The following is a 19,715-nucleotide window of genomic DNA, read 5'->3' on the forward strand; positions in this document are numbered from 1 at the left end:
CGCAGCATTTATATTCTTGTCCTTGATTGTGTCTTAATAAAGAATTGAAAATAACAAGGGGTGGAGAAATAACTTTCCTTTTTCTCCCACCATCCTCCCACAGTGTAAATAAGCAAATAACTCTTAAGTTCGATTTCCTCATTTGTCAGGCGTGGGGAAACACTTGACATCAAGACTCCTTCCATGGCCACCTGTCTTAATTTAAAAATTCCCATGACCCACCCCAGGAGCGCCAACCTCCGGCTCACAAGGAGCATGGAAGTCTCGGCTTCTGGCTACTGCGCAGGCTCCACCTTGGACCTCCCCGCGCTTGTTTCCCGACTTCTCCAGCAGAGGGCGCAGACACGAAGGTTGCGCCGGCTCCGCCCCAGACTGGCCCCGCCCCGCCCCGCCGCGCCCCGCCCCCGGCGTAGGGGTAGCGGAGACCGGCGCGGAAACCTGGCCGCTGCTTTCCGGGAGCTGTGGGCACGCGGGCTGCTCGGAGCGGGTGGCCCGGGGGGCATCTCTGTCCAGTTTGGCCGGGGCCCGCCGCTTTCCCGAGCTCGCCAGTCAGCCAGTCCACCTCCGGCACGCGCCCCGCCCGTCCCGGGCTCGCGCGCTCTAAAGGGGCGCGCCCCGCGCTCACCCGGCACCGCCCACTCCCCTCCCTGCGGCTGCTCCTCCCTCCGCCCGGATAGCCGGCGGCGGCGGCGGAGGCCGGGAGAGGCTCCTCCTTCACTCCCTGCTTGTCTCCCTCGCTCGCAGTCGAGCCGAGCCGGCGCACCCGCCTGGGCTCCGAACCTGCCCGAGCCATGGCCGGCAACGTAAAGAAGAGCTCTGGGGCCGGGAGCGGCGGCGGCTCCGGGGGCTCGGGCTCGGGCGGCCTGATTGGGCTCATGAAGGACGCCTTCCAGCCGCACCACCACCACCACCACCACCACCACCTCAGCCCCCACCCGCCGGGGACCGTGGACAAGAAGATGGTGGAGAAGTGCTGGAAGCTCATGGACAAGGTGAAAGGCCTGCGGAGCGCCCGCGGGAGCTGGGTGGGCGTGGGCGGAGGGCCGCGGAGAGGAGAAGAAGCGGACAGAGGAAGCGGGGGAGGGGACGGGTCTGGTGCAGCCGGGGAGGCGCTGAGCCGGGGTGACCGGCCGGGGGCCTGGGGCCGGGGGGCGTGGGGGCGGGGACGAGGCCGGGAGGGTGGAGGGCGGCGCAAGGGAGGGGCTGCCGTTGGGAGTCGGGGGACGCTGGGATGTCGCGTTTGGGGTAGCCAGACAAAGCTAGGATGGGGGCTGGGGCGAAGGTTAACTGGGAAGCCACTGGGGCGGAAGTATAATGCGGGGTGCAGAGTTTGGGGCTCTGTGCAGGGTGTAGGGATGTAGGTCACGGAATTGGCCCGGGAGGTTAGGAGGGAGGGAGTGAGGAAGAGTTTGATTCACCGGCTGGGGCTCTTGGCTGGGTGAGATCTGACTAGGGAATTAGGTTCATGGGCTCTGATTGAGGAACCTGGGGTCAGGACAACTCCGCAGGGACACCTCACCAGAGCTGTTCTCTGGGTGAGCATATAGTTCTTTCTCATTGAGATATAACACGAAGATAAAAGACATAGAGATTTAAGTTGGGCAAGGAAAGAACTTTCCTCCCCATCTAGCGCTGGCTCAAGTTTCTTGTTACCCTCAGAAATACTGGGTGTGATCCCTTGCTGGTGCTGAGATATGCACTGATTAAACCACAATTCTGGTTAGAACTATTATCTTCCGAAAGATGGACTGGCAGAGCCTGTTAAGCAGCAGCACATTCTGACTTCTTAACTTCCTCCCTACTACACACACCGCTTGAGCTGGGTTCTTTTTTTCTGGTAACGGTCCTGATTCCGTGTTACAGGTTCTGACTAACTTGTTTGATGATCTTTGATTACTTTTTTTTTTTTTTTTTGCCAAGTGTGAACAAAAATAACTCCTTTAAATTTAGCCACTAAGTTTGTCATTTGGGAGAATTTTACTTCCTTATAGTTGTGTCTCTATAATGAAATGTAGTTAGTCCCAAGTACTTAAGTGTTTAAGCAGTCAGTCGCTTCGTTAGAGGGACTTCAGTACGTTTTCTTGGTATTTTTCATATTAATTAATTACTTTGGCAAGATTCATATTGCGTATGAAAAGTGATGAGAAGCATCTGGCACGTTATAACAGAATGGTGTTATTTCCTCCAGGGTAAAATTTGGTTTTCTTTGGTTCCTCTCTGGGCCTCGGTTCCTCTTCTGTAAAATTCTTCATGGGTTGTTTTGGACTAGAAACCGCTAATAAAATGATTATTAAGCACTTAGCCAATGTAATGTGCAATTTAAATGCTTAATAAGTCCTGTGTGTGAATTAAAACTCCTGTAGTGCATGCCAGTGATGTCAAAGCCACTTTTTTAGGGCTCGTTTTTCTCATGTTAAATAATTGGTATTGTAATTAATGACACAAGTATTTGTGCGTTGATTATATTAGTGGTGTAATTCTAATTTTATTATTAGAAATTGTAATAAAATCCTTACAGAAAGTTAGGTGTGTAAAGGAAACTTTAAATGTGTTGACTCCTTTAAAAAACACATCGAAGATATTCAAATTCTAAAGTTTGTTAGTTTGCATTTTAGGGATTTATCGTTAAGGTCTAAAAAGTTTCCTCTGGCATAGAAAAAAATACTTTTCTAATTAGTGCCTCATCAGACATGTGGGTGCAGTACAATTAAAACTGTATTGATTAGTGGCCTCTGCTTAAGAATAATCTCTTTATTAAAGAGTTTCCGTATTCTGTATTATTAAAGAATAAGAGTATTCTGTATTCTTTTTGCTTCTTTTTTTTTATTTACTATAGGAAATATAGCACCTGTGCAAAAGGAGTATTCTGTATTCTTAAAGTGTTTCTGTAAATGCAGAATAAGTTAGATAGTCCTATTTTACAAGGTAGCCCAAATAAAATCCTTTACGTCTTCATCTCCTTCATCTGTTTAAAGTGTGTATTGAATTTTGATTTATTCTGCAGAATGTTTAATTATTTGGGGAGAATAAAGAGGACTCGAAGTTTCAATTCAAATTGCTTTTCAGGTTTGATAGTTCAAGGAAAGCAGGCTTCTAGCTTTTCCGTTCCAGCATGGGGAGAGGGATGTTTTATTCTTGTATTACTCGCCTCGGAAGATGATTTTAGTACTGTCTCTTCCCCCATATCACATATTTCTAGTTGCTCTGAAAACTTACTACTTTCTGATGTGTTAGTCGGATAGATTTATACTGCTTTCCAGATTTTCTGAATACCTCTATGTTGTTACTAGGTTGCACCATCTCTTTTACCCTTGATGTTTTGAGCATAAGGTGTCTTCTTTTTTCACTTTATTTTTATTCTTGAAAGTCTTAAATGTGTCACCACACCTTGACTTCATATACAAGTGGTGAAGAACTAATTGCCAAATCCAGAGATGTCCCACACATTTAAAAACAAAATTTCTGGGCTGGGTGCCGTGGCTCAAGCCTGTAATCCCAGCACTTTGGGAGGCGGAGGTATGTGGATCATTTGAGGTTAGGCGCTCGAGACCAGCCTGGCCAACATGGTGAAACCCTGCTTCTACTAAAAAATACAAAAATTAGCCGTGTGTGGTGACAGACGCTTGTAATACCAGCTACTTGGGAGACTGAGGCAGGAGAATCAGTGACACCTGGGGAGGAGGTTGTAGTGAGCTGAGATCCTGGCACTGTACTCCAGCCTGGGTGACAGAGCGATACTCTGTCTCAAAAAAAAAAAAAATTAGAGGGTCTTACTCTGTTACCCAGGCTAGTCTCAAACTCCTGGGCTCAAGTAATCCTCCCACCTCAGCCTTCCAAAGTGTTGGGATTACAGATGTGAACCACTGTGCCCAACCAAAAAAGTATTTTTTTTTTCTTTTTTAAGACAGGGTTTCACCATGTTGGTCAGGCTGGTCTTGAACTCCCGACCTCAGGTGATCTGCCCGCCTTGGCCTCCAAAGTGCTTGGATTATAGGCGTGAGCCACTACACCCGGCCCAAAAAAGTATTTTTAATAGATGATTATTTCCTTCCTTCTAACTTTTCCTGCCTTACCCTATCCACCTTGCCTGCCCCAAGCTGCCTAAAAGCACCTTAATTAACTGCCTATATTTTGGAAGTGAGATGCACTTAGAATTTGCAAATTAGTATATAGCATTTAATTGGACTACAACTTCCCTTCCTTCTTGCCTTCCTGTGTTTGTAATACCCAAGCATAGTGGTAGGTATTAAGTCACTCCAGGAGATTACATTATAAATGATATATAAGTGATGTGACTAGGTGAAATATGTCCGAAGTATTGAGGATCTCTTAAGTTTAAACATTGTTCTTCTTTGTGTGAAATGTGTCAATATTTTTTCTGTGTGTATATTAACCTCTCAAGATTGTAAAGTCCTTCAGGGTAGCACCTGTAACCTGCTTATCTCCTGTTGTATCCAGTTATGGAGCTTTCCATAATAGTAGGTACTTTGTAAGATTTTGGGTTTTTATTTTTTAATGTATTTATTTTTAGTACACTTGGAAGAGGGCCAAGCAGGTGACTTGAGACCAAGTGCCTATTTTTATTTTTATTTATTTTTTACTTAAGAGACAGAGTCGTGCTCTGATGCCCAGGCTGAAGTGCAGTGTCATAGTCATAGCTCACTGCATCCTTAAGCTCTTGGGCTCAAGCCATCCTCTTGCCTTGGCCTTCCAAAGTGTGGGGATTATAGTCGTGAGCCACTGCACCCAGCTAGTATTTTAGTATTTGGCTTTGTGTGTCCCCCAGGAATAATTGCATGGAAAAGGTATAGAGGGGGGCATCTATCTTTTTTTTTTTTTTTTTGAGACAAGAGTCTTGCTCTGTAGCCCAGGCTGGAGTACAGTGGCATGCTGTTGGCTCAGTGCAACCACCACCTCCCAGGTTCAAGCAATTCTCTTGCCTCAGCCTCTCGAGTAGCTGGGACTACAGGCACATACCACAACACCCAGCTAATTTTTGTGTTTTTAGTAGAGATGGATTTTCATCATGTTGACCAGGCTGGTCTCAAACTCCTAACCTCGTGATCCCCCTGGCCTCGGCCTCCCAAAGTTCCGGGATTACAGGTGTGAGCCACTGCGCCCGGTCCATATTTTTGTTTTTTATGTGGATCTAGAACTGATGTTCAGACTGTGTCAAGTGATTTCTTATAAACCAGTACTTCTCAGATTTTATCATGAATTGAGATCATTTCAGGGGATCTTGTTAAAATATTGACTTTGAGTAGGTCTGGATTGGGGCATCAAAAATTTTGCATTTCTAACCAGCTCCCAGGAGATGTCATTCAGCAGGCCTAGGTATCAGACTTGATACACAAGGCAGTATGCCACAGTTGCTTTTATTTTGGATAAGCTTGGCGGATTTTTTTTTAAGAGAAATGGCAGTTGGGCATCTTATTTAAGATTTTAATTATGATCTTCAATTATGAAGGTAATACTTTATAAATTTTTGGCTGGATGTGGTGGCTCACACCTCATACTTTGAAAGGCCAAGGCAGGAAGATTGCTTGAAGTTAAGAGTTCAAGAGCAGCCTAGTCAATATAGTTAGAACCCCATCTCTACAAAAATAAAAAATAAATCAGTTGGGCGTGAGGGTGAGTTCCTTTAGTTCCAGTTACTCCGGAGGCTGAGGTGGGAGGATCACCCAGGAGTTTGAGGCTGCAGTGAGCTATGATCCTGCTACTGCCCATCAGCCTGGGCAACAGAGTGAGACTCTGTCTCTAAATAAAGGAAAGCATAAAGGAAAAGAAGCAGCTGATTCTTAGTTACCTCAAGTGAAAATTATGTTGACACCTTTCCACTGTCACAGTTAACATAAATGTAGTAGTTGCTGGGGAGTTAAAGATGACCTGGCACTCACACTTACAATTTGTGCAATACAACTGAAGGTATGTAGAGGGCTCTGGGAGCCCTCTATGCAGTAGAGCCTATGGAGCTCATGAGGCAAACCATTAATCTCTGAGGAGACAAAAAAATATGAATGGGGAGGAACTTTAGACCAATCAGGCTCTTCTGTAATATCCTCATCCACATTTGTGTCTTTTTTTTTTTTTTTTTGAGACAGAGTCTTGCTCTGTCTCCAGGCTGGTGTATAGTGGCTTGATCTTGGCTCGTTGCAACCTCCGCCTTCCTGGTTCAAGCCATTCTCCTGCCTCAGCCTCCTGAGTAGCTGAGACTATAGGCACATGCCACCACGCTCAGCTAATTTTTGTATTTTTAGTTTCACCATGTTGGCCAGGATGGTCTCGATTTCTTGACTCCGTGATCCACCCGCCTTGGCCTCCCAAAGTGCTGGGATTACAGGCGTGAGCCACCGTGCCTGATGTCTTAATTAGTGTATGGCATCTAAAAGTGACATTAAAACATTTACAGTAGTCCTTTCATTTTCTTTTTTTTTTTTTAAAGATGGGATTTCACCATGTTGGTCAGGCTGGTCGTGAACTCCCGACCTCAGGTGATCTGCCCGCCTTGGCCTCCAAAGTGCTTGGATTACAGGCGTGAGCCACTACGCCCGGCCTTACAGTAGTCCTTCCTATCCATAGTTTCGCTTTCTGCAGTTTCAGTTACCTGTGGTCTGACAATATTAAATGGAAAATTCCAGAAATAAATAATTCAGAAGTTTTAAATTATATGCTGTTCTGAGTAATGAGAGGAAATCTAGCAGTCTTGCCCTGTTCTTGTCCTGAGCACACACTTTGTGCAGCGTGGATACATACTGTGGATATGGTAGTGTATCCACACCGTCTACACTAACCACCAGTTAGTCACTTAGTAGCCATCTTGATTCTTAGATCAACTGTTGTGGTCTTGCAGTGCTTGTATTTGAGTCACCTTTATTTTACTTAATGACCCCCAAAGCATAAGAGTAATGATTTTGGCATTTTAGATATCCAAAGAAAAGCCAGAAAGTGCCTCATTTAAGTGAACAGGTGAAGGTTCTTAAGAAAAAATCATATGCTGAGGTTGCTAAAATGTACAGTAAGAATGAATCTTCTCATGAAGTTGTGAGGAAGAGGCCAGGCTCAGTGACTCATGCCTGTAATCCCAGCACTTTAGGAGGCCAAGGTGGGTGCATCACTTGTGTCCAGGAGTTTGAGACCAGCCTGGGCACATGTGAAACCCTGTCTCAATTAAAAAAAAAATTTTTTGAAAAAAAAAATCAAATCTTGAAGATATCAGTCAAAAAAAAATAATTTTGAAGAAGGAAAATGAAATCTATACTAGGCGTGAATGAAATCTAGTGAAATGAAATCTAGGACTAGGCGTGATGGCTCGCACCTGTAATCTCAGCACTTTGGGAGGCCTAGGCAGGTGGATCACTTGAGGTCAGGAGTTGGAGACCAACCTGGCCAACATGGTGAAACCTTGTTTCTACTAAAAACACAAAAATTAAATGGGTGTGGTGGTAGGCTCCTGTAATCTCATCTACTCGGGAGGCTAAGGCAGGAGAATTGCTTGAACCCAGGAGGCAGAGGTGGCAGTGAACTAAGATTGTGTCTCTGCACTCCAGCCTGGTCACAGAGTGAGACTCTGTCTCAAAAAAAAAAGCCTGGCACAGTAGCTAACACCTATAATTCCAGCACTTTGGGAGGCCGAGGAAGGCAGATCACAGGGTCAAGAGATCGAGACTACCCTGGCCAACATGGTGAAACCTTGTCTTTACTAAAAATGCAAAAATTAGCTGGGTGTGGTGGCACACACCTGTAGTCCCAGCTACTCAGGAGGCTGAGGCAGGAGAATTGCTTGAACCCGGGAGGCAGAGGTTGCAGTGAGCTGAGATCGTGCCACTGAACTCCAGCCTGGTGACAGGGTAAGACTCCGTCTCAAAAAAACAAATATAAATAAAAAAGAAATAAATTTATACTAGACTTGCTGTCGTACTTCATGGCCCTGGTATATGATAAATGCTTAGTTAAGATAGAAAAGATGTTAAGTTTGTGGATGGAAGACATGCATAGAAACATGCTCTGGTTGACACAATTGGGTTTGGTACTGTCCTCGGTTTGAGGCAACCACTGAGGGTCTTGGAATGCATCCCCCTAAGATAAAGGGGGACCGCTGTAATCTCTAGTCTGTGTTAAGTATTTGGTTTGAAGTCACGTCAATAACTCCGGATGAGGAACCATTTTTGCCTTTTAAAAGTAGAACTGGCTGGGTTCAGTGGTTCATGCCTATAATCCGAGCACTTTGAGAGGCCACGGTGGGAGGATCACTTGAGGCCAGGAGTTTAAGAGCAGCCTGGACAATATAGCAAGACCCTTTTTCTAAAAAAAATTAGCCAGGGGTGGCACCTACCTGTAGTCCCAGCCACTGGGGTGGCTGAGGGAGGAGCCAAGGAGATCGAGGCCGAAGTGATCTCTCATGGCGCTACTGCACTCCAGTGTGGGGGACAGAGTAAGACCCTATCTCAAAAAAATAAAAATAAAATCTATGTATAAAAACTGCATGGTTAAGCTGTCAGAACATGCATTGTATTGAATATATTTTTCTGCAATTGATGTGGTGAGAATAATGAGATTGGTAATGAATTATAAGTGGCATGGTGTTTTTAATAAATGCTGTTGGGTGGTATTTGAGAAATGTTATGTAGTCATTACAATTCAAGAGCCTGAATGGAGTTTTGAGAACTCAAAAATTGAGAATAGTAATTACAAGTAAAAGGCGGTTTTCAAATTGTTGTCTAGTGATAGGGCTATTATCTAGTGATGACACTTTTTTTTCCTATAGTCAGTTGACTTTATGTTTTTTATTTTATTTTATTTTAATTCTTTTTAGAGACAGGGTTTTCACCAGATTGGCCAGGCTGATCTCGAACTCCTGACCTTAGGTGATCCACCCACCTTGGCCTCCCAAAGTGCTGGGATTGCAGGCGTGAGCCACCGCGCTCAGCCAACTTTATGTTTTTTAAAAAAACTGCAGGTGGAGGCTGGGCGAAGTGGCTCACACCTGTAATCCCAGCACTTTGGGAGGCTGAGGTCGGTGGATCACCTGAGGTCAGGAGTTTGAGACCAGCCTGACCAACATAGAGGAACCCCGTCTCTACTAAAAATACAATATTAGCAAGATGTGGTGGTGCATGCCTGTAATCCCAGCTACTGGGGAGGCTGAGGCAGGAAAGTGGTTTGAACTTGGGAGGCGGAGGTTGCGGTGAGCCAAGATTGCGCCATTGCACTCCAGCCTTGGCAACAAGAGTGAAACTCTTTCCTCAAAAAAAAAAAAAGTACAAAAAAATATGTATATACGGGGTGGCCGGATGCGGTGGCTTAAGCCTGTAATCCCAGCACTTTGGGAGGCTGGGGTGGGAGGATCACTTGAGGCTGAGTTCGAGACAAGATTGGCCAACATGGCAAAACCCCGTTTCTACTAAAAATACAAAAATTAGCCAGGTGTGGTGTCGCGTACTGTAGTCTCAGCTACTGGAGAGACCGAGGCAGAGAATCGCTTGAACCTGGGAGGTGGAGGCTGCAGTGAACTGACGTCGCACCACTGTGAGCGAGACTCCATCTCAAAAAAAAAAAAAGTATAGGTTTCTGGCCAGGCGCAGTGGCACGTGCTGGTAATGTCAGCACTTTGCAAGGTTGAGGAGTGGGTGGATTGCTTGAGCTTAGGAGTTTAAGACCAGTCTAGACAACATAGTGAGACCCCACCTCTATTTTTATTTAAAAATTAAACAAAAACAAAAAAGGATTGTTTTCTGATTGTCTTTGAAAACCAGTCATAAGTTTTTGTTTAAAAAAGCTTCACTTCATGCCTGTAATCCCAGCACTTTGGGAGGCCGAGGCGGGTGGATCACCTGAGGTCGGGAGTTCGAGACAAGACTGACCAACATGGTGAAACCCTGCCTTTCAAAAAAAAAGTATTTATACCTGTTAAATCTCTTCGAGTTTCTGAGGTAGATTTTTTTAAAATTTGAAGCTTTAAGAGACTTTAGAAATAAATTGACCTAACTCTTTCATTTACAGAGACAGAAATTGAGACCCAGAGGGGCAAATAACTTGCTTGACATTGTATAGCCAGTTAATGTCAGTCACTAGACTAGATCCCAGGTCTTTGGACTTGTACACTGGTATTCTCCTCTCCTTTTGACAGGAGGTTAATATTCATCCTTTTAAATTGTAATGACATTTTACATGTATAGCTCCTCTTATTGAATACTTGTTTTTGTAGCATAAAACTATTCATTTTTCAACATGTGAAAACATTGAAATGAAAATAAAAAATGCTTCTATTAATAAGTTGGAGTCTTTAGAGTTAAAAAGTATTTAAGTTACTTTAGTCTTCTATGCTTATAAATTCCTTAGTGTTAGAAAAGATTCTGTATCCACAACAGTGTTAGGCTTAGGCATTGTTCTCTATAACTTTTTGCTTTTTAAAAGTTTAGCAATTTTCAAGCATAGTTTTACTTCTCTTTATTGTGATCATAACACTTCCCGAATTTTTTCTATTGACCATTGAGTCTTGGCAGAAGCAAAGGGAGGAGCTAGGCCAGTGAGAAAGCTATTATGAATGGAGTGCATGGCAGCTGTACAAGGATACTGTTGGTTTCCCAGAGCTAAGCACGTTTCTTTTTAACATTGTTCTGAGTGATGCTGTAAATGTACAGGCAGAAGTAAACAAAAGGGAGCCATTTTTGCTACTGCAGAATTTGGAATGCAAAATAAAGTTTGCCAAATGGAGAACAGACTAAGCAGGAAAATATTTTTATCTTTCAGAAATTTTTTGGTGAATTTTTTTTAAGCTTGGGGTTCACGTTTGTGCTTTGAAGGCTGTGACTGCCAATGTAAAATTCACTAAATAATATAGGCAGATTGTTTTCTTTTGATGTTCGTTAACTGTTGAATTAGTCTTGTAGGGCCTTTGGGGAACCTTTTTTTTTTAAGAGGTTATACATATTAAGGAATTTTTTTTTTCTCCAAAGGCTATTTCAAGAGCATGGGCCAGGCATGGTGGCTTTTGCCTATATATAATCCCAGCATTTTGGGAGGCCAGGAGGTAGGATCACTTGAGGCCAGGAATTCAAGACCAGCCTTGGTAACATAGTGAGGCCCTATCACTACAAAAAAATAGTTTAAAAAAATTGTCCAGGTGTAGTGGTGTGTACCTGTAGTCCCAGCTACTTGGGAGGCCTAGGTGGGAATGTCTCTTGAGTCCAGGAGTTCAAAGCTGCATTTGAGGTATGGTCATGCCGCTGTGCTCCAGCCTGAGTGACAGAGCAAACCAACCCATACCCCTGTGTGATCTCTGTGATGTGATCTCTGCTCACTGCAACCTCTGCCTCCTAGGTTCAAGCGATTCTCCTGCCTCAGCTTCCCGAGTAGCTGGGATTACAGGTGCCCATCACCATGCCCAGCTAATTTTTTTTTGTCTTTTTAGTAGAGATGGGGGTTTCACCATGTTGGCCAGGCTGGTCTCAAACTCCTGACCTATGATTTGCCCACCTTGGCCTCCCAAAGAGCTGGAATTACAGGCATGAGCCACCACTCCCGGCCTATGTTTTGTCTTGAGACAGGGTCTCATTCTGTTGTACGGGCTGGAGTGCAGTGATGCAATCTTGGTTCACTGCAGCCTCAACCTCCCAGGCTTAACTGATCTTCCTACCTCAGCATCCCAAGTAGTTGGGACTACAGGCATGTGCCATCATATCCAGCTAATTTTTGGTATTTTTTGTAGAGGCGGGGTTTCACCGTGTTGTCCCGGCTAGTCTTGAACTTCTGGGCTCAAGTGATCGGCCCACCTCAGCCTCAGCCTCCCATAGTTCTGAGATTACAGATGTAAGACACTGTATCTGGCCAGTATAAAATTTTTTTTTTTTTTTGAGACTGTCGCCCAGGCTGGAGTGCAGTGGCATGTCTCAGCTCACTGCAGCCTCCTCCTTCCAGGTTCAAGCGATTCTTCTGCCTCAGCCTCCCGAGCTGGGACTGCAGGTGTGTGCCACCATGCCCAGCTAATTTTTGCATTTTTAGTAGAGACGGGGTTTCAGCATGTTCACCAGGATGGTTTTGAACTGATCTCAAGTGATCTGCCCACCTTGGCCTCCCAAAGTGCTGGGATTACAGGCATGAGCCACCGTGCCTTGCCTGAAGCAAGACATTTTGATATGACTATTTTATTCAATCTGGTCAAAATACTAAAACATTATTTAGTTCTTTTAAAATTTGATTGAAAACTTAAAAACTTATAGTTTAGGCTTCAGCATAATGTCTCTTTGGTGACTTCTTTGCCTGTTCCATAAATCTTTTGTGAAAATATTCATGCATCAGATGTTTTTGTTGATTCAGCTTGTCTTTATTTGCTAGGCTTATATATGGGTCTATTAGCTGGATGTGGTGGCATGTGCTTATAATCCCAGCTATTCATTCCAGTGGCTGAAGTGGGAGGGTAGCTTGAATCCAGGAGTTCGAGGGTTGCGGTGAGCTATGATTGAGCCACTGTATTCCAGCCTGAGTGACAGAGCAAGATCATTTCTCAAAAAATAAAAAACAACAACAAAAAAATGAAAACTTAAGAAAACAAGAGTTCAAGCAATGGTGTATAGAGAGTAACGTAGGTAGTCTTATGATTTTCATATTATCTTATCATTTGAAGAGTTCTTTTTTTTTTTGAGTCAGAATTTTACTATTGCCCAGGCTGGAGTACAGTGGTACCATCTCAGCTCACTGCAACCTTCACCTCTGGGGTTCAGGTGATTCTCCTGCCTCAGCCTCCCAAGTAGCTAGGATTACAGGAGTGTGCCACCATGCCTGGCTAATTTTTGAAGAGTGCTTGATCATTACTCATTAAATGGGAATTTATCCTAGGGAAATAATCTGGTGTATAGAAGAATGAAATGCCCAAGCATATTCATCACTGTGATTTTGCAGCAGTAAAGACTTTAAAACAACATAAATGTTAAAACAAAGCTGGGGGTGGTGGGGAGATGGTTAAGATAGGTTACTGTCTATCCAGAGACTGGAATTATTTAAATATCTCAAAAAAGTTTATAATGAGCTTTTAGTGACACAAGAAAATAGGTATTTTAGTGAAATAAAGGTGAGAATGTCAGACTTATGCTTCTGTTAATGTTAGATTAAGTTGTTTTGAACCAGATACACTGCTAACAACTAGAAAAGCTAGAACACATCGAATTGTTACCAAGACACTGAGAAATTATGCCAAGTTTGGGAAGTTGAGAAGAGCTGTGAGAAATTTATTTTCATGTAATTTGTAAGGGATCTAGTTTTATTTTTTTCCATATGGATAACAACTTTTTCAATACTTTTGCTCTTGTGTTGTTGATTTGTAATGCCATCTCTGATACTGAATTTCCTTATGTGTATATGTGAGTCTGTTTCTGGACTTCTGTTCCACTAGTTTGTCTTTTCTGGACACAGACATGTAAATAGAAAGCACAAACAAGATGGAATAAATCCAAATTTATTTGTATGACAAACACAAAATGGACTGAACTTGCCAGTTAGAAAATGATTGTTACCTTGAATTTTTAAAATGTATCTATATGATCTTTAAAAGAAATACTTAAAACATAAGAACTCAGAAAAGTTGAAAGTAAAAGATGGGATAAAGAATTATCAGACAGTCTACCCGTCTGACAAAGGGCTGATATCCAGAATTTACAACGAGCTAAAACAGATTTACAAGGAAAAAAACAAGCCCATTCAAAAATGGGCGAAGGTTATGAACAGATACTTTACAAAAGAAGACATACATGAGGCCAAGAAGCATATGAAAAAATGCTCATCGTCAGTGGTCATTAGAGAAATGCATATCAAAACTACATTGAGATACCATCTCACGCCAGTTAGAATGGCGATCATTAAAAAATCTGGAGACAACAGATGCTGGAGAGGATGTGGAGAAATAGGAACACTTTTACACTGTTGGTGGGAGTGTAAATTAGTTCAACCATTGTGGAAGACAGTGTGGCGATTCCTCAAGGACCTAGAAATAGAAATTCCATTTGACCCAGCAATCCCATTACTGGGCATATATCCAAAGGATTATAAATCGTTCTACTATAAGGACACATGCACACGAATGTTCATTGCGGCACAGTTTACAATAGCAAAGAGCTGGAACCAACCCAAATGCCCATCGATGATAGACTGGACAGGAAAAATGTGGCACATATACACCATGGAATATTATGCAGCCATCAAAAACGATGAGTTTGCGTCCTTTGTAGGGACATGGATGAACCTGGAAACCATCATTCTCAGCAAACTGACACAAGAACACAAAATCAAACACCACATGTTCTCACTCATAGGCGGGTGTTGAACAATGAGAACACATGGACACAGGGAGGGGAGCACTATACACTGGGGTCTGTTGCGGGGGAGTGGGGGGGACAGCGGGGGGGGTGGGGAGTTGGGGAGGGATAGCATGGGGAGAAATGCCAGATATAGGTGAAGGGGAGGAAGGCAGCAAATCACACTGCCACGTATGCAGCTATGCAACAATCTTGCATGTTTTTCACATGTACCCCAAAACCTAAAATGCAATAAAAAAACAAAAATTATCAGGCAAATTCTGAGAGTCCAAATTCAGGACTCTCAGCTCCATGCTTTGCTGAGTCCAAGGCCTCTCTGTTCCTGTCCCTCAAGTGATTGTTAAAACCCAAGCCCCTAGATTGCAGAGATTTACCTCCCAGGGCAGTCATGTCCTTTATTTCTGCCCCTGGGAATTTTCTTTAGTCTATTATAGGGGTAAGGCTGCACAGTGGCTCATGTCTGTAATCCCCGTGTTTTGGGAGGCTGAGGCAAGCAGGTGGCTTGTTTGAGCTTGGGAGTTTGGGACTAGCCTGGGCAGAATGTCTCTACAGAAACACCAATTAGCTGGGTGTGGTGATGCAGAGGTGTAGTCCCAGCTACTCAGGAGGCTGAAGCTTTGGAAAGATCACCTGTGCTTGCCAGGTTGAGGCTGCACTGAGCCATGATTGCTCCACTGCACTCCAGCCTGGGCAACAGAGTGAGACCCTGTCTCAAAATAAAAATAAAAATAAAAATATTGTGGGGATTAGCAGTATATTTAAAAGTAATTGGCCATATTTCATCTAGCATGTTTTAGGCATTTATGTGGATGTTTTCCCCCAGTTGTGTGGTCTGTGTGTTATCTGCAATGTTAGTCTCTCAGAGGGTTTTGAAAACCTTTTCTTCTAGGGGTCCACTAAAAATTTTAAAATGATTGTGAGCAATGGGGTTATGGATCTATTTCTTATATTCTCGTGTATTTTTCATATTTTGCAAAAAGTCCATATTTTATAACTTTCTTAAAAAAGGGAGAGTCCTTAACATTCTCCCAAGTAATAGCCCTTCTTTTTCATTTGTTACAGGTGGTGCGGTTGTGTCAGAACCCAAAGCTGGCGCTAAAGAATAGCCCACCTTATATCTTAGACCTGCTACCAGATACCTACCAGCATCTCCGTACTATCTTGTCAAGATATGAGGGGAAGATGGAGACACTTGGAGAAAACGAGTATTTTAGGGTGTTCATGGAAAATTTGATGAAGAAAACTAAGCAAACCATAAGCCTCTTCAAGGAGGGAAAAGAAAGAATGTATGAGGAGAATTCTCAGCCTAGGTAATGGAGAAATACCACACAAATATTAATGCAGGTCTGTGACTGCCTGAATGGGTAACACATAGAAGTAGTTGAGTTGGTTTTAATTTTATATTAGTAGGAATGGAAAGTTGACATTTGATTTAAAGACGTAGTTTATATAAAAGGTTGCCATGGAGGATATTGTACCATCCCTAACTCTGATTGATTTGTTTACCTCTGAAAAATCTTTTACTGAGTGTAATGAAAATGAGTTGGAGGCAGTAGATCCTTTGGAGACCCTGAAGATCATGAAAGTTTGTGGGTAGGTGAGAGTTTGGAAGAAAGAAGGTTGGGGTTAAGTGGAGTTTGGGCGCAAACAAGCAGATCTTGCCGAAAGCTTTAATATATTAGGTAAATTTATGTGTGGGATAACAGGGAAAAAAGCTGCTAGTTTAACTTTTTAAAACATGAAGCAAAGTGAAACGACATTTCCTTTATAGGTAAAAGTAACTTTTAAAATAAAATAGGCAGAGGCGAATGCAGTTAAGTCAATAAATATTTGAAGGATCACTATGTATTTTTTTTTTTTTTTGAGACGGGACTCTTGCTCTGGCACCCAGGCTGGAGTGCGGTGGCATGATCTCGACTCACTGCAACCTCCGCCTTCTGGGTTCAAGTGATTCTCCTGTCTCAGCCTCCTGAGACATTTTATCCACATGATTTTCCATATTATCATTATTGCAACAAATTACTCAGGTGTAGTCTGAGTAATGGACTCAATGTCTGTCTTTTCTTTTTCTTTTTCTTTTTGAGATGGAGTTTTGCTCTTGTTGCCCAGGTTGGAGTGCAGTGGTACAATCTCGGCTCACCGTAATCTCGGCCTCTGAGGTTCAATCCATTCTCCTACCTCAGTCTCCTGAGTAGCTGGGCTTACAGGCATGCGCCACCATGCCCAGATAATTTTTGTATTTTTAGTAGAGATGGAGTTTGGCCATGTTGGCCAAGCTGGGCTCAAACTCCTGACCTCAGGTGAGCCGCCTGCCTCAGCGCTCCAAAGTGCTGGGATTACAAGCATGAACCACAGGCCACTGTGGTTGGCCTGTCTTTTCTTAAAAAGATTCTGTTGAGTGAATTCAATCCGTAGGAACCTTTGTAACTTCCAGTTTATCTGGAAGTGAGCTTTATTTCTTTTAAGTATTCAAAGTTCGTAACTTTTCTTAAAATCACGACTATATGGACCTTTTAGCTAGCCATTTTGTATTGCTGAGTTTCTAAAAAATAATTTTTTATTTTATTATTATTATTTTGAGACGGAGTCTCACTCTGGTACCCAGGATGGAGTACAGTGGCGTGATCTTGGCTCACTGCAACCTTCACCTCCAGGGTTCAAGTGATTCTCCTGCTTCAGCCTCCCAAGTAGCTGGGATTACAGGTGTCTCCCACCACACCTGGCTAATTTTTTTTTTTTTTGTATTTTTAGTAGAGACGGGGTTTCACCATGTTGGCCAGGCTGGTCTTGAACTCCTAACCTCAAGAGATCTGCCCACCTTGGCCTCCCAAAGTGCTAGGATTACAGGTGTGAGCCACTATGCCTGGCCTCTAAAAAATAATTTTAATTTATTAGGTGCCAAAACTTAAAAATTTTATCTACCATGTATTGTGAACTAGGTTCTGGTTGTAGGAGGTGAAGAGGAAATTTAAGCATTCAAATTTGATGTAATATGACAAATGCATTAATAGAGGTATGTACAAAATGCTATTGGGAGCCAGGCACAATGACATGCACCTGTAATTCTAGCTACTCAGAAGGCTGAGGTGGGAGGATCACTTCAGCATAGGAAATTGAGACCAGCCTGGGCAATACAGCGAGACTTCTTAAAAAAAAAAAAATAAAGAAACATTTTAAAAGTGCAGTATGAATATAGTTTTGCCTAGTGGCATAAGAGAAGGTGGCATAGAGGCATTGTAATTTGAACTTGAAGGATAAGTAGGAATTTTCTAGGCAGAGAAATCAAGAAAAGTCTTTTAACACAGTGGCATGAAAATGGAGGCCCTGGCATGTTTAAAATAAAGAGAAGTCTGGTTTGATTAGGGTTGTGGGAGATAGCTATGCTGGAAATGCAGGTTGAAGTCAGATTGTAGAGGGTTGTTTTCTAACCTCTAGGCTTTCTCCTATAAATGATAGGCTGTCATGAAACAGGTTTATTGTAAAGAGCATGTTTTTTTTTGAGACGGAGTCTCACTCTGTTGCCCAGGCTGAAGTTCACTGGCTCAATATTGGCTCACTGCAACCTCTGCCTCCTGCATTCAAACAATTCTCTTGCCTCAGCCTCCCGAGTAGCTGGGCTTATAGGTGTGCCTCTTGCTGGGCTAATTTTTTTGTATTTTTAGTAGTGACAGTGTTTCACTATGTTGGCTAGGCTGGTCTTGAACTCCTGGCCTCAAGTGATCCACCTACTTCAGCTTCTATTTTATATGTATTCTTGCAATAATGTGTGCTAGAGAAAAGAAAATGTTATTAAAACCATAAGATAAAAAGTATTTATTATTCAGTAAGTGGAAGTGGATCCTCATAAAGGCCTTCATTGTCTTCATGTTGAATAGGCTGAGGAGGAAGAGTAGGAAGAGGAGGGGTTGGCTGCTGTCTCAGTACTGAAAATTCCAGTACCCATATTTCTGTGGCAGGGGCAGAATAGGTGAAAAAGGTGGAAGGGGAGGCAGGAGAGGCAGGCACACTTGCTGTGACTTGTATTGAAAAAAATATCTGTGTATAAGTGGACTCACACAGTTAATCCCATGTTGTTAAGGCTCAACTGTATCTAATTTGCCCTTATCAAATGACTTCAGTATGTGTATACAAGTTCTTTTGCCTCTTCTTTATTTATTTATTTACTTTGAGATGAAGTCTTGCTCTGTCGCCCAGGCTTGAATGTAATGGCACGATCTTGGCTCACTGCAACCTCCACCTCCTGGGTTCAATCAAGTCTCCTGTCTCAGCCTCCCAAGTAGCTGGGATTACAGGTATGCTCTACCATGCCTGGCTAATTTTTTTGTGTTTTTGTAGAGACAGGGTTTCACCATGTTTGCTAGGCTGGTCTCGAACTCCTGACCTCAAGTGATCCACCTGCCTCGGCTTCCCAAAGTGTTGGGATTACAGGTTTGAGCCACTGCACCAGGCCTCTTTTGCCTCTTTTTAAATTTCACTGTCAGTGTGCCTGACGGTATTCAGTTTCCTACAGTGTAATATTTTATGGACTTTGAACCCAGATTTGTATAAATTATATGTAAAATGAGAGTAAACAGATTTCGGGTGAGAATCAGGTAATTAATTTTTTCAATCAGCTTTCTCAGGTTGAAAGCGTATCTTGTAGCTGGGCGCAGTGGCTCACGCCTGTAATCCTAGAACTTTGGGAGGCTGAGGTGGGTGGATCATCTGAAGTCAGGAGCTCAATACCACCCTAACCAACTTGGTGGAGCCCTGTCTTTAAAAAAAAAAAAAAGGAAAGCACTTTTGTAAGTAAGGAAAAATATATAGGCTTTTGCATACGATCTTTGTGGTCTTTTTGGTTGCTTAGAGGCTTTATTTTTTTTCTATTCAGTTTTTAAATTGAGATATAATTCATATACCATAAAGTTCACCGTTTTAAAGTGTACAGTTTAGTGGTTTTTAGTGTGTTCACAAAGTCAGGCAACCATCACCCCTATGTAATTGCAGAACATTTTCATTCCCCCACAGAAAACCCCATTCCCATTAGCAGTCACTCTTTATTCCCCTCTCTGGATCTCCCCGAGCCCTTGGTAGTCACTAATACCTGCTTTCTGTCTCTGTGGATTTACCTGCTCTGGATATTTCGTGTAAGTGGAATCATATAACAGGTGGTCTTTTGTAGTTTTTTTAGTGTCTTCTTTGACTTAGCATGTTTTTACAGTTCATGCTGTAGCATGTTATCAGTACTTCCTTCCTTTTTATGGCTAAATCATATTTCTATATATGGCCATATTTTGTTTATGATATTTGTATTGTTTCTACTTTTGGGCTATTACTGAATAATGCTGTTATGAATATTTATGTGCCAGTTTTTGTATGGCTATATGTTTTCACTTCTCTCGAGTATATATATACACACAGGAGTGGAAT

At 42.8% G+C, this 19,715-nt stretch overlaps 1 protein-coding gene across 2 annotated transcripts in view; it reads left to right on the forward strand.

The window, feature by feature from the left end:
* Positions 1 to 791: 791 nt before the first annotated feature.
* CBL (Cbl proto-oncogene) overlaps positions 792 to 19,715 on the forward strand; it is a 99,670-nt gene continuing 80,746 nt past the window's right edge. Inside the window, exons 1-2 of one of the 2 annotated variants that reach the window (XM_012470303.2) lie at positions 792 to 992; positions 15,369 to 15,616. In XM_012470303.2, coding sequence (XP_012325726.1) covers positions 792 to 992; positions 15,369 to 15,616 — 449 coding nt within the window. Of the gene's footprint in view, positions 993 to 15,368; positions 15,651 to 19,715 lie in introns of those variants that run through there. The other variant, XM_012470304.2, reaches the window with a different exon arrangement.

This window comes from Aotus nancymaae, unplaced genomic scaffold, assembly GCF_030222135.1.
Source record: "Aotus nancymaae isolate 86718 unplaced genomic scaffold, 86718_ANA_hifiasm-v0.15.2.pri h1tg000012l, whole genome shotgun sequence".
NCBI lineage: Eukaryota > Metazoa > Chordata > Mammalia > Primates > Aotidae > Aotus > Aotus nancymaae.